Genomic DNA, 14,333 nt, shown 5'->3' on the forward strand with positions numbered 1-14,333 from the left:
CAGTAGTTCTGCAAAGCTGCTAGAAATGTGGTTCTCTGACAATGGTCAAAGTGCATCTCAATAACAGTAAACAATGATTCCTAAATTCTGGCAACATGGAGCTGATAAAAAAATTAAGTTTTGAGATGTGCAGCGCCCAAACATATACCAGGTGTAGCTGCCTAAAGTAGCTAAACACAACTAAACTGATGGGCACCAAAATGGGTCACTTTTTGCACATTTCAGCTTGCCACTCCCAGCTGTTAGAGATATGGAATTTGTCTCCAATGGCCAATTGCGCCTGAACGGAGCAGCAATTGAATTGCAGCATTTTGTGCCATCTAGTGGTGGCCACAGGGAAAAACAATTGACAATTCCATGCAACCCCCAGTTTCTGTGTATGCAACAGCTTTAACTGACATGCAACGGGCACTGTGGGGGTTATTCAGAGCTGACCACTGTTGACAGGAAGTTCCAGTTTGTGGGTGGATACTTGCCACCAGTACTATTTTTCTGGTAAAATAGGTCCAGAAACTCCAGATCTGGGGGTGGATCAATTAAATATATACTGTATATGTATACACACACACATATATATATATATATATATATATATATATATATATATAGTAGAAATGGAAGGACAATGGGGGCGCCAGACACCGGGACACGGAGCACGGATGACGGCACACAGTCACACAGTGCCTGTGTGACGTCATCCGTGCTCCATGTCCCGTGGTCTGGCGTTCCCTGAAACCAGCGTGGAGAAAGTCCCGGCGTGCTTGCAGTCTGTGGAGGGCTCTAAGCGCGGCGTTGTGCACTGGAATCCCGCGGGAGGAGGCTTGCTGATATCCGAGGACGGGTAGATATATAAAACCTTGTGGTATTTAAGCCCACAGCGGAGGAAATTCATGGTACGGGTACCATCTTCTGACTTTTAAACGTAGTTGTGTTGTTTGTATTTTATACATTAAAAAATACTACGCTATGAGGTGCCCCCATTGTCCTTCCATTTCTACAGATCTATAATACCCGCTGGACACGGGTCTCTATACTTTGGGGAGCGACGGCCTTTTCTAAAAGGGACCTAGGCGAGGAGAACCAGGAGTGGTGTAACTCAATTTAAGGATTTTAAAAGGAGGACTTTTACGCTTGTCCAAGAACTGCTAATTAGGATTCCTGCACGGAGAACCCATTGTTCTTCATATATATATATATATATATATATATATATATATATATAGCAAGACCATGAGTCAAGGCTGCACACACAGAACAATGCAGAGAGTGCTGGAACTCACAAATTGGTCATAATACAAAAATGCATTAGAGAGCCAGCAGCATCCAAAAAGAATTTCATTTATTAAATAACAGGCATAATAGTGCAAATCGGAGCAAAAAAGGTTAAAAAATGCAGGAGGAAACGTCTACTTAGCATATTTAGTAGAAAGCCAACATCACAGCGTTCATCCTCCAACAACCAGTCATCACACCCGACAGGCTGTTTCGGTGCTTCTCAGCACCTTAGTCATGGGCAACTGACTGAGCGCTCCCAAACAGTCTAATATACCCCCAGCAATAATCAACATAAACCTCCTCACCTGTATAAGGGCGGTAAAACAGGGAAATACACGCTGGCACGCTGCAGCGCGGCCTCCGGTCGTCGCGGCAACCAACAACGCCGGAAACCAAGCGGAAGTGACGTCAGGTCTCCTAGCGACCGACATATACAAGCCGCTGCAGCGGAAGTCAGGTGAATGCTAATAGGAGCTGAGCGTCATAGCAACCAAACAAGCTATGCGCTCGCTCGTTCCGACTGGCTCAACAGCGGAGACAAACCAACATGTCTCAGTAACGCTGTTACTGGAGCCAGACAGACTAAAGCAGTACAAGCAAATGAACAGGTGACAAACTTGCTGATAAAATGCGGAGGCATATCAAATGTATGGGCAGCGCTGACACATGAAAGCATGGACACAGACATAACAAAAAGGAGGACATAAGAACCAATCCTAAATAAAGACACAAAGCACATAACATATACAGAAAGTGAATAAAGGAGAGAAATGGAGAAAAAAGAACATATTAAAGAATCACAACGGACAAAAATTTCCATAAAGGCAGAACATAGAAAACAGATCTGCACATAGTATCATATGAACACCACCATCACTAGGCAAATATATCAGTAATTACTACAAGAAGCAATGCAGTGACTGGTACTCGTTCAATCCATTAGGGGTTAAACACTTAAGTCGGTGGATCCATAGGCATTCTCTTTGGAGAAGGAGTTTATCGCGGTCGCCTCCACGCCTCAAGGGAGGTATATGGTCAATAGGCATGATTGAGAAGTCACTCATAGAATGTCGCATAGTGGCAAAATGACGTGCCACTGGAGGTGTATTTCCATCAATTTTGGTAAACGCCTTTTTTATAGACGAGCGATGGCCTGCAACACGTTCTTTTAAGAGGCGGATCGTTTTGCCCACGTACACCAATAGGCAAGGGCACACAATGGCATAGATGACAAAACGGCTGTCACAGTTGAGGTGGTGTCTGATGTCATATACTTGTCCTGTTTTAGGATCTGTGAATTTATCCCCCAACCTCAGAAACTGGCAGTTCACACAGCCATGACATTTGGTGACCCCATTTTTCGTTTGTAGCCAGGTTTTGTTCTTAATAGGTCCGATATCTGATGGTGCCAGAACGTCCCGTAAATTGCGACTCCTCTTATAGCAAAAAAGAGGTGTCTGCATGCAGTAACGTCCAATGGCTACATCCGATTGCACTATATGCCAGTGTCTCAATATTGTTTTTCGGATATGCGCTGAAGCGACAGAGTATGTACTAGAAAAAATAAGTCTGTCCTTTTCTAGACTTTTATCACGCTTAACGAATGCCTGGTCCCGCGAAGTCTCCAGACACCGCGTCACTGCATTTGACACTTCATTGGCATCATAGCCGCGCTCCAAAAAGCGATCACCCATCTCCAAGAGAGCCTGTGGTAGAATGTCTCTATCTGAAGTGATACGTACTACCCTCAGTAGTTGCGATAGAGGTAATCCCCTTTTCAACGGTAAAGGATGAAACGAATCAGCTGATAGCAACGAATTTTTATCAGTCTCTTTCCTAAAGATGGTAGTCTTGATGCCATTACTGGTTTTAGTCACACATACGTCTAAATAACTGATCGTGGTCTCACTAAATGAGACCGTAAATCTGATGGTGGTGTTCAAAGAGTTAAGGACGTCTATGAACTCGGTCAGGGCCTGGACACCCCCAGTCCACACCAAAAACAAATCATCAATATAGCGAACGTAAAAATGAATAAAACCTGAAAAAGTAGAATTAGCCATGATGTGTTGTTTTTCATATAAACTCATATATAAATTAGCATAAGAGGGCGCCATGTTCGAGCCCATGGCGGTCCCTCTCAGCTGCAAATAAAAAGAATTCTGGAACAAAAAATAATTCTTCTTCAAAATAATATCCATCAATAGTAACAAAAATTCAATCGGTGGGCCAATATAGTGTGGACTGGAGGTGAGCAGAGCCCGGACCGAGTCCATACCGTCCTCATGTGCAATATTCGTGTATAAACTAGCTATGTCGAGAGTTACAAGCAGGCTAGACTCCGGTAAAGTGCCAAGTGCTTCAAGTTTACGAATTAAGTCATTAGTATCTTTCAAAAAATAATCAATGTGCTGTACAACTGGCTGCAACCAAAACTCAACAAACTGTGACAGGGGCTGAAATAAAGAACCAACTGAAGAAATAATAGGTCTACCTGGTGGTTTAATCAAAGTTTTGTGGACTTTGGGTAAGACATAAATCAAAGGGGTCCTAGGGTGTGTTTGGGTCAAAAACTCAGAAGTGGATTCATCAATATAGCCATTAGTTAGGCCCAATTTAATAGCAGCATCGATCTCCTTTTTATAAGGATAGGTGGGGTCATATGTAAGTAGTTTATAGCAAGCCGAGTCGGCCAATTGCCTTTCAATCTCAGCGACATAGTCACATTTATTGATCAATACTATCCCTCCCCCTTTATCAGAGGGACGGATTACTAAGGACAAATTGTCTCTCAAAGAATTGACCGCCAGGTTCTCATCCTTAGAAAGGTTAGAGAAAGATACTTTTTGGGCATCGATATGGCTTGATACATCCCTTCTAACTAACCTGACAAAGGTCTCGATGGAAGGGTTTAACCCCGGGGGGTCAAAGGTACTGGGTGGTTTAAATCTTTTGTGTACCTGATCCACCTCAGTTTTCTTAGAAAAATAGTCCCTCAATTTAAGTAAGCGATGAAACTTAAATAATTCGGTCTCAAATTCAAATGAGGATTGCCTGTAAGTTCTTACAAAAGACAACCCCTTTGATAGGACAGCCATCTCTGCAGTGGTAGGGTTGTAATCGGATAAATTAAAGACAATTACGTCCTTATTTTCCGGGTGGGGTTTCTTCGGACGCCGCCTGGCTCCTCCCCTTCTGCACGGTTTTGTTGTTTTTTTGCACCTGTATTCTTTTTCTTGGAGGTATTCCCTCCTAAAAAAGAATTGGTGCGTGGAAAATCGGAATCACTCGCAGAGGTGTCAATCTCAGAAAAATCTTGATTGGCACGACCGCGTCTAGCCCTGCTTGTACTCCGCCACGGGGGTCTGTAGTCCCCACCCTGTAGCCAATTATAGACACGTTGGTCCTTGTAATCCTCTTTTACGATCTTGTATTTCCCCTTTTTGAAGGCTAGTAGCTCTGAATGAAACAGGGACAAGTTATTCTCAATTTTCGACACCCAATCAGTGTCAGGGTCTGATCTGAGAATATCTAGGCCCGTTGACTCACAGACTTGAATCTCCTTATCCAAGGTTTCTAAGTCGGTATTCACTTGTTCAATCACCAAAATCATAAGTTGTAGTGAACAGTCATTCAAAATTTGGCACCACTGCTTGCAAAAGCTGGGATCCGATCTGCCTATCGTCGGTTGGTTTCTAATGCGGAAGCCTCTGGGCACTAATTTTTCTTTAAAATACTGGGACAGTGTTGATCCGTGCAGGTGTAATTCCACACGCCGCCTCTTGAGTTTGATCAAATCAGAAAAAACCTCAGTAGGGCTATCCACATCGAAAGCTAATGCAGCGGTGTCATCAAATAGAATGCGAGAAATGTCCTTGGCATCAAAGCGTTTTGTGTCTGTGAGTTCTTGATGGGAACTGATCATATCCTCCATGAATAATGTTAAATCAAACAGTCCATGCAAAAAGACAAAAAAAAATGTGAAAAAACAAAAAACAAAAAAAAAAAAATCGTGAAAAACAAAAATGGCGGTGCAAGCCACACATAAGGGTTAATGTAGCAAGACCATGAGTCAAGGCTGCACACACAGAACAATGCAGAGAGTGCTGGAACTCACAAATTGGTCATAATACAAAAATGCATTAGAGAGCCAGCAGCATCCAAAAAGAATTTCATTTATTAAATAACAGGCATAATAGTGCAAATCGGAGCAAAAAAGGTTAAAAAATGCAGGAGGAAACGTCTACTTAGCATATTTAGTAGAAAGCCAACATCACAGCGTTCATCCTCCAACAACCAGTCATCACACCCGACAGGCTGTTTCGGTGCTTCTCAGCACCTTAGTCATGGGCAACTGACTGAGCGCTCCCAAACAGTCTAATATACCCCCAGCAATAATCAACATAAACCTCCTCACCTGTATAAGGGCGGTAAAACAGGGAAATACACGCTGGCACGCTGCAGCGCGGCCTCCGGTCGTCGCGGCAACCAACAACGCCGGAAACCAAGCGGAAGTGACGTCAGGTCTCCTAGCGACCGACATATACAAGCCGCTGCAGCGGAAGTCAGGTGAATGCTAATAGGAGCTGAGCGTCATAGCAACCAAACAAGCTATGCGCTCGCTCGTTCCGACTGGCTCAACAGCGGAGACAAACCAACATGTCTCAGTAACGCTGTTACTGGAGCCAGACAGACTAAAGCAGTATATATATATACACACACACACACACACACACAGTAACGCCCATAAAGGAAAACAGCACTCACCAGACTTCAAAACATCAAAGATTCTCAGGGGTGCAGTGTCCCATTTTGTCAGCAGTTGGCAGGCTCTTGAGAAATAATTGCTAGTGTAGGACTTGCAGTGAAATGGGGTCCCTTGGCGATGGGCTGCAAGCTTAAATGCATTGATCAATTCATGAACTAAAACCCCATTATTTATTTGATTAATTGTATACTAAGGTGAGTTAGTTCATTATGGAGAGTGTTGAGTCCCTGTATTTGTATTTATTAGAGCATGTGGTCACAGGCCACTTTCACCCCAACCTGGCAATGGTGAGTGCTGCTTGCACCCCATTCGCAGGGATGGCGAGTGTTGTGGTACTCTGTATGTGTGTATATATGTGGGTTAATTTTTATTAACCTTTGTTACTGTGATCATAGCTTTCTCTTTCACCCCAGATGAGCTAATTTATCTGTAACCTGTTACAGCTGCCCCTTTAATTCTAAGTCAGGTGTTGTGTTAGGTGACTGCCTCATCTTTAAAAGCCATAAGGCACTTGGCAGGTGAGCTTTAAACCAAAAAAAACTCATGTCGACTTTAGCTATGATGTGTCAGCAGTTGGCAGGCTCTTGAGAAATAATTGCTAGTGTAGGACTTGCAGTGAAATGGGGTCCCTTGGCGATGGGCTGCAAGCTTAAATGCATTGATCAATTCATGAACTAAAACCCCATTATTTATTTGATTAATTGTATACTAAGGTGAGTTAGTTCATTATGGAGAGTGTTGAGTCCCTGTATTTGTATTTATTAGAGCATGTGGTCACAGGCCACTTTCACCCCAACCTGGCAATGGTGAGTGCTGCTTGCACCCCATTCGCAGGGATGGCGAGTGTTGTGGTACTCTGTATGTGTGTGTATATATGTATATATATATATATATATATATATATATATATAGTTAAGGAAAAGGATCGGCACTCAGTGGGAACAATACTAGGTAGAGTAGTAAGTTGCCCGGGTGCCTGCCGGGGGCATACGGATGCCGAATGTAGGAAGGGAGAGGTGGAGGCACTCCAGGATCTTGCAATAAATGAGACAGACACAGCGGTCCGTGCGACGTTTCGGTCTTTAATGACCTTTTTCAAGCTCACCGGGAGCTTGAAAAAGGTCATTAAAGACCGAAACGTCGCACGGACCACTGTGTCTGTCTCATTTATTGCAAGACCCTGGAGTGCCTCCACCTCTCCCTTCCGAGAGAGAGAGAGAGAGAGAGAGAGAGAGACTTCTAAAGGATCTTATGCATGTTGCTACCTTATGCACGGGGACTGTAGTTTTAGTGCACAAGCACATTTCTGTGCATGTGCATACGCAGGGTGCATGCACCCACAGCAAACAGAATGTGCATGCACCCAACACAGTGTGCGGGGGGCGAAGGGGGGCATGGGGCACATGCCAGCCCAATTAGCAGATGGGAATTCCCAGTGTTACATGTGCATTCCCATGAGAATGCTGGCCATTTTCATGCTAATGCAGGCATGACGGACAGGCGGGGGGGGGGGGGGGGGGCAGCTGACATCACCGGATGTCAGCTGCCAGCACACTTCCCCCTGAACATGCCTGCATACTGTATGTAAGTTTGCTCAGAGCAACCTTACATATGCATGCACCTTCCACAATCTTTCGATGGTCGTCGACCATTGAAAGATGTGAGAGGTTCCCCCTGGCCTACGAATGGATGTTACCGTGCAACATCCATTCACATGCCCTGCGTGCGAATCACACTTGCGAATGGGTGGTGCCAGCCAACCGTTCGCAAGGTGGGGTTTGGTGGACACGCAAGGCTGCGAATTCGCAGCCTTGCGAATCAACCAGAATAACCCCCATATTGTATTTAAAAACAAAGGCATTCACAGGAGACTTTAATAGAAAGAACGTTTTGGCCCAGAACAGGTTCATGAACTCAGTTCTTGATGATGTCATATTTAATTAGAGGTTCAGAAACTGAGTTCCTGCTGCAAAAATAGCACAGCTTACCATTTTCTGGTAGTGTCCAGAAAAGCAGGGGTGGATTTCACTCTGTCTGCGTGGCAACTATCTGATTGTAGAGCTCCGTGCTGTGCTGTTTTGCATATTTTAGCACCATAATCATGGACATAACACGCTACTCATATATACAGACACCAGTTGTTTCAGTTATCATGCTCTGTAGTACAGATTTTATTTGTTCAGTATATGTCACTTAAGGTAAATGGATATTTTTTTGTTCATTTGTCTGTTTTATACTACCATCCAAAAGTTTGGGGTCACTTAGATAATTCGTTGTTTTTGAAAGAAAAGCACTGAGAAAAGCAATGAAGGTAACATTAAGTTAAAAAGAAATACACTACATACATTGTTAATGTGGTAAATGACTATACTAGCTGCAAACATCTGTTTTTTTTAAAAGGAATGTCTCCATAGGTGTATACAGGTCCATTTCCAGCAACCATCACTCCAGTGTTCTAATGGTACATTGTGTTTACTGATTGCATTACAAGACTAATGGATGTTTAGAATTGTGGAATTATGTAAGCACAATTGAAAATGGGTTTGCTCGTTAGAGAAGCTCTAAATCTACCCTTACTTTGAGCTAGTTGAGTATCTGGAGCATCACATTTGTGGGTTTGATTATACTCTGAAAATGGCTAGAAAAGGAGAACTTTTATGTGAAACTTGACAGTCTATTCTTGTACTTAGAAATGAATAGAATAGAATTCCTTTATTTGTCTCACAATGGAGAAATTTAGAAATTGCCAAGAAACTGAACATTTACAACAACGGTGGGTACTACTCCCTTCAGAGAACAGCAGAAACAGGCTGTAACCAGAGTAGAGAGAAGTGGGAGGCCCCAGTGCACAACTGAGCAAGAAGACATTAGAGTCTCTAGTTTGAGAAATAGACGCCACACAGTTCCTCTACCGGCAGCTTCATTAAATGGTACCCGCAAAACACCAGTGTCAATGTCTACAGTGAAGAGGCGACTCCGGGATGCTGGCCATCTAGGCAGAGTGGCAAAGAAAAAGCCATATCTGAGACTGGCCTATGAAAGGGAAAGATTAATATGGGCAAAAGAACACACACATTGGACAGAGGAAGATTGAAAAAAGTGTTATGGACTGCCTAGAAGGCCACCTTGAGACCCTGCGACCTTCCCAGGCAGCAGGTTTACATGTGATACATGGTATGCGGTCCGTCTGCATGTGATGTATCATATGCAACCCCATTTACTGCCGCCAGGGAGAGTCTGAGCTGGAGGTCGGACATGTAGGTAGTTCCGACCTCAGACACAGATGCGCACGGGACCGTGGATCGGATAGGATGTCAATCACATGCGGTTTGGGACGATTTCTCAGCCCGATCCTTCAGAATTGAGTGAAATCGCCCCAGGGTATGGGGGCCTCATGTGTTATGGACCTACCAAAGGCGAGGTCTTCTAGATGCTGGTTGGTGGGCCTGTATATTTTGACCAAAAAGTATGCCAAGCACCTCAATTTGGTCAGATTGCAGAGTTTATTATCATTATTATGACTGGCAGTGCTTAGTACTATAAAGTGTGGATCAGCATTATATTTACTCTTTGAGGAACTAAGTTTCAGAATAGCACTTCTCATTCTATTTGTAATTAGGGTCTGCAGTGCAGTCCAAGGTCATCCACCCCCATATACAGAATATAAAGTATCCAAGTAATATGTTAAAGATAATCATGTGCTTTATTTCCAAAAAAAAACAATTGAAGGATATTAATTTCAAAAGCAATTTATATTTGTGTGGCTAGGCTTTTAGAAAGTTAAGAGAAGTATATTCAAATTAATTATAATTGTAATAAATATATCATAACACATGGCAGTTCTAGATACATCTGCCCACCAGAAAAACTCCCTAGCACTCTATGTTGAAATGTTGGTAACTGTGTATCATGCAGACTCATGATACAGGGAAATAATGTATCACTACAATTCCATGCCAAAAAAAAAAAACATCAATCACTGTGGCAGACAAGAAGACGAGTCTTGGTATTATCAACAGCATCCACCTGTATGAATGCAGTTGAGTATTAACAATGGATGAAAAAAGAACACGTCCCCCTGAGCTTAACTTCACACATCACTTTCGGGCATCTGCCACCTACAGCATTAAACTCTTTTTATGGATCCCAGTGCGACGAATCCAGGTGGCCGCACTCTAATTTGGTGTCCAGCTGTTGCTGGGTCACGGCATGGTCTTCGGCTGTAGTCTGTACAATCACCTGTCTCCAGGCCTTATTGGTGGACTGTCCTTTATATTTCCATCTGACCAACACTAAGGGGGGTATGCAATCTGGGATCACGGCGGTCGATCCCCACCGACAGCCGTGATCCTGGCCCGTTTGCGGTCTGATCGACCGCAGAACGACAGGTGGGATTCAATGTCCCATCTGCTGCTCAGCGCAAAGGGGGTGTGGCCACAAAAACAGCCATGGATTGTCGATCTGCAGCCCGGGACCGCAACAATCCATGGCCGTTATCGGCCGAACGGGCCAGACAGCTTCTAAAGTCGGGCCCGTTTTGCCATGATCCTGCTTCAATGCTGTCGCTTAAGACAGCATTGAATAGGGAGCCGCCGCTATTTCCCACGTCGGAAATAGCGGCGACAAATTGCATACCCCCTTAAGGTACCAATTATAGGTTCTGAGTACACACTTGGTCCTGGTCCGTAGTACTACCTGTTATTCCCTCTGTCTGACTGCCTGAACCGGTGCTGCTCCACAATCCAGTTTTGTCTTTCTGAATCGTTGCTGCTCCGAAATCCGTTCCTGTCTGTCTGCCCACCTGAACCGGTGCTGCTCCACAATCAGGTCCTGTCTGTCTGCCTGCCTGAACCAGTGCTTCTCTGCAATCCGGTCCTGTCTGTCTGCAAACTTGAACCGTTGTTGCTCCGCAATCCGTTCCTGTCTGTCTGCCCACCTGAACCAGCGCTGCTCCACAATCAGGTCCTGTCTGTCTGCCCGTCTGAACCAGTGCTGCTCTGCAATCCGGTCCTGTCTGTGTGCCAGGCTTGTCAGTCAAGAACAAGAATAAATAGACCTGTTATAGGTCCCTCTGATGAGGGCGTCACCAAAAACACCCCAAATGTGCAACCAAAATAGAAATTCATCACCAGAAAGTCAACAAGCACTCAATTCTATTGTAAGAGGTTACAATAGAATTGTACAATAGAATTGAGCGCTTTTGCACCTTCTGGTGACAAATTTATTTTCTGGTCTTGTTCGTCTGCCCACCTAACCGTTGCTGCTCCACAATCCGGTTCTGTCTGTCTGCCCAGCTGAACCTGTGCTGCTCCGCACTCCGATCCTGTCTATCTTCCTGCACTGGTGCTGCCAGTTTCTGCACTAGTTCACTATCCGGTTGTGCTCCCAGTCTGTATACATTCTGCTTGGACATCCGTAACTGCTGCTGAGTGCTATACCCATTGCTACATGTAATCCTGTGTCTGATAATCGGCTATAGCTATAGAGCATAAGTCCTGGCAGCTGCTAAATACCGGTGAACACTACCCATATGGGGAAAACCTGAGGTTGTTATAGGCATAAAGACCTCTCGCAGGTTCCTATAGCCAAATGATCAAACTACATCAGGATTTCATAACAGCTCTCAGCCAGCTATGGGGAAGACAAGAAGGTGGTGGCCCCCTGAAGGAGAGGATATGTGTGTGTGTGTTATGGCGAGTTATCGCACAGATTCCCCTCCCTTTAGATCCATCACTAGGGGCAGCAGTTGGTAGCTGCCGGTCTGCTCTGCTTTGTCAACTGTACTTGCATACACTCAGGGGAAGATTTATTAAGCTTGGAGAAGAGATAAACTGGAGATAAAGCGGAGAAAAGGTAAAAGGAGATAAAGCACCAGCCAATCAACTCCCAACTGTCTTTTTCAAACACAGCTGATTGGCTGGTGCTTTATCTCCTTTTACCTTTTCTCCGCTTTATCTACAATTTATCTCTTCTCCAAGCTTAATAAATCTGCCCCTCAGTTCCAGAGCATGTGCCATGGGTAAATGTGCAAGACTCTGCAAGCAAGCATAAATCCAACTCTGCGTTGGCCCCATTATTTCCATTATTGTATGGATTTAGATGCATCATCAATCATGCCACAATATCTTGCCCCAGCCCTATGGCAGGTAGTTTCTCCATCTAAGTTTGGGCTCCCGTGTGAATGGCTGTGGGCCAACACACCCAGGGCACACTAGCTTTGCTATCGCCTTGTTACCTCCAAGGAATGCCTACTAAATTATCCGACCACGAGGCCCAGAGGACCACATATGCAATGCAATCTGTGCGGCAATTACCACCCAGGACCGCATTGCAATATGCAATCCTTCGGTAGAATGTATCAACCTAAAGGGACAGGGGCCCCAAAAGGAGTCTATTCCTGTGCTCTGTTTTGCCGGATGCCGTGGGTCTGCGAATGCAGTAGACCGGGGACCCATTGCGATGCTGCCTGATGTTGATACATCGGGCAGCTTCACATGCCCCATAGAAACCTATGGGGGTTGCGGCCAATGGCGGTGCAGGAGGGATCACAGCGGGGATTGTGGATTCCTGCTGCAGTCCCTACTGATGCATTCAGGTGATACTTAATATTTGCGAATAACCCCCATGAGACCAATTTTATGACGCCACTCTGTGGACATACAATTGGGATGCATGCATGGTGGACTCATCTGTGTAGACATCGTCCATTTATGTACGACATCGACACTCACGATGAGGACCAACATGTTGTGGGCAGAAAGGCTCCACCACTCTAAAGGCCCGTACACACTGGGCAATTTTGAGCTGAAAGCCGCTCCAACTTGGTGTTTTGTGCAGCTTTCAGCTTAAAGACACCCAGTGTGTATGGCCCGTTGAGGAGCGGTAATGCTCCCGAATCATCTCTGTGAAAGCCGTTCACCTGCTTGTATTACCAGCAAATGAGAGGCTTTGTGGACGGCTTTGGCTGTCCGCCCCCTCTGACAGAGCCAGGCAGGAGGAAAGCTGCTCAGTGTGTATGCACTGAGCAGCTTTCCCCCCAGCGATGACAGCGGTCATTGCTGTCCATAATCGCCCAGTGTGTATGGACCTTAAGCACTTTCTGTTCTGTGCAAAGCTCTCTCCCTTCCCTCTCCCTCCTATGCCTTCGCATGATATGGAGCAAGATGTACAGTACTGAGCCTTGAAAAGTGATAAAATAGAGTAATAAACCACCAACCAATCAGCTCCTAACTCATTTTTCAAACACAGCCTGTGGCATGGCAGGTAGAAGCTGACTGGCTGCAACTTTATCACTCATCATTTTATTACTTTTAAAGCTGAGTACATCTGGCCCATGACAAGATCTATGAGTATGTGTGAGTGGCAGCTATACTGTAGTTTGCATTCACCAAAGAGATTTTGAAAAGGAGATAATGACTTGTAGAGGGCACATAAGGATATGACAAGCAGATACTTAAAAGTTGCTTTTCTTGCTACTGAAAGGGAAAAACACCATGTGAGATTTCTACTTTAAAAAGTGCTTTATAACAGCAAATACAATATGCGGCATACCTCAAAAGGCAAAGGACAAAACTGAGACACCTTAAAATACCTTGTCCATATTTCACCTCTCTGGCCCTATATATTTTATATTATATTATTTCTACTGTGCTACCTCAAACTACATTTCATAACGGTTGTCCTTGGTATATCCTGAACATACACAAGCAGTGCCTGAACATTGCCATATGTGCATATGTTCTGTGACCTTAGCTGTACTCTGTGCATCAATCACACATTGCGAATGACATGACTCACACTCCTGTTTTGGTGGGAAATAAATAATAAAATACCCTCACATTAACTTTTCTTTCAGTTTGCAATTTGTACTTTTTTTAAGTCGTTTCCCAAGACTTGCAGACGTTTATATCAGATTTTACATATCTGCACATTTCTTGTGTGAGGAACGGCTGAATCATAAAGATTATTGGTGTTCAGGAAGCTTAGCTATTCTTATATTGGACAGTGCGGTTTGGGTAAACTGTGGCTCCTCCCACGTTTCTTTCTGAAGCAGGAACACCCATAAGGTCTGTTTTCAATTTATTTATAAAAATCTGAAAAGTTAGCAAAACCATTGAAAGTATCGTGCAAAACCTGCAGCCTGTAAGAGGATTCCTAGATCATAAAGTAACTTCCAGGACTGAGGTATTTCACAACCATTCAAAAGCAGCTTTTGGAAAAACATCATTTATCTGTCAGTCCTAAGGAGGATGAAGGTGAGTGTGTATGCTTCCTCAGTTTTGTGAGAAAC

General features: G+C 44.3%; 1 protein-coding gene across 1 annotated transcript in view; it reads left to right on the forward strand.

Annotated features, from left to right (window-relative positions):
• Positions 1-14,292: 14,292 nt before the first annotated feature.
• FAP (fibroblast activation protein alpha) overlaps positions 14,293-14,333 on the forward strand; it is a 160,500-nt gene continuing 160,459 nt past the window's right edge. Inside the window, exon 1 of the mRNA XM_083155040.1 lies at positions 14,293-14,298. Coding sequence (XP_083011166.1) covers positions 14,293-14,298 — 6 coding nt within the window. The remainder of the gene's footprint in view (positions 14,299-14,333) is intronic.

Source organism: Crinia signifera, chromosome 7 (genome assembly GCF_055691185.1).
Source record: "Crinia signifera chromosome 7, ASM5569118v1, whole genome shotgun sequence".
Taxonomy (NCBI): domain Eukaryota; kingdom Metazoa; phylum Chordata; class Amphibia; order Anura; family Myobatrachidae; genus Crinia; species Crinia signifera.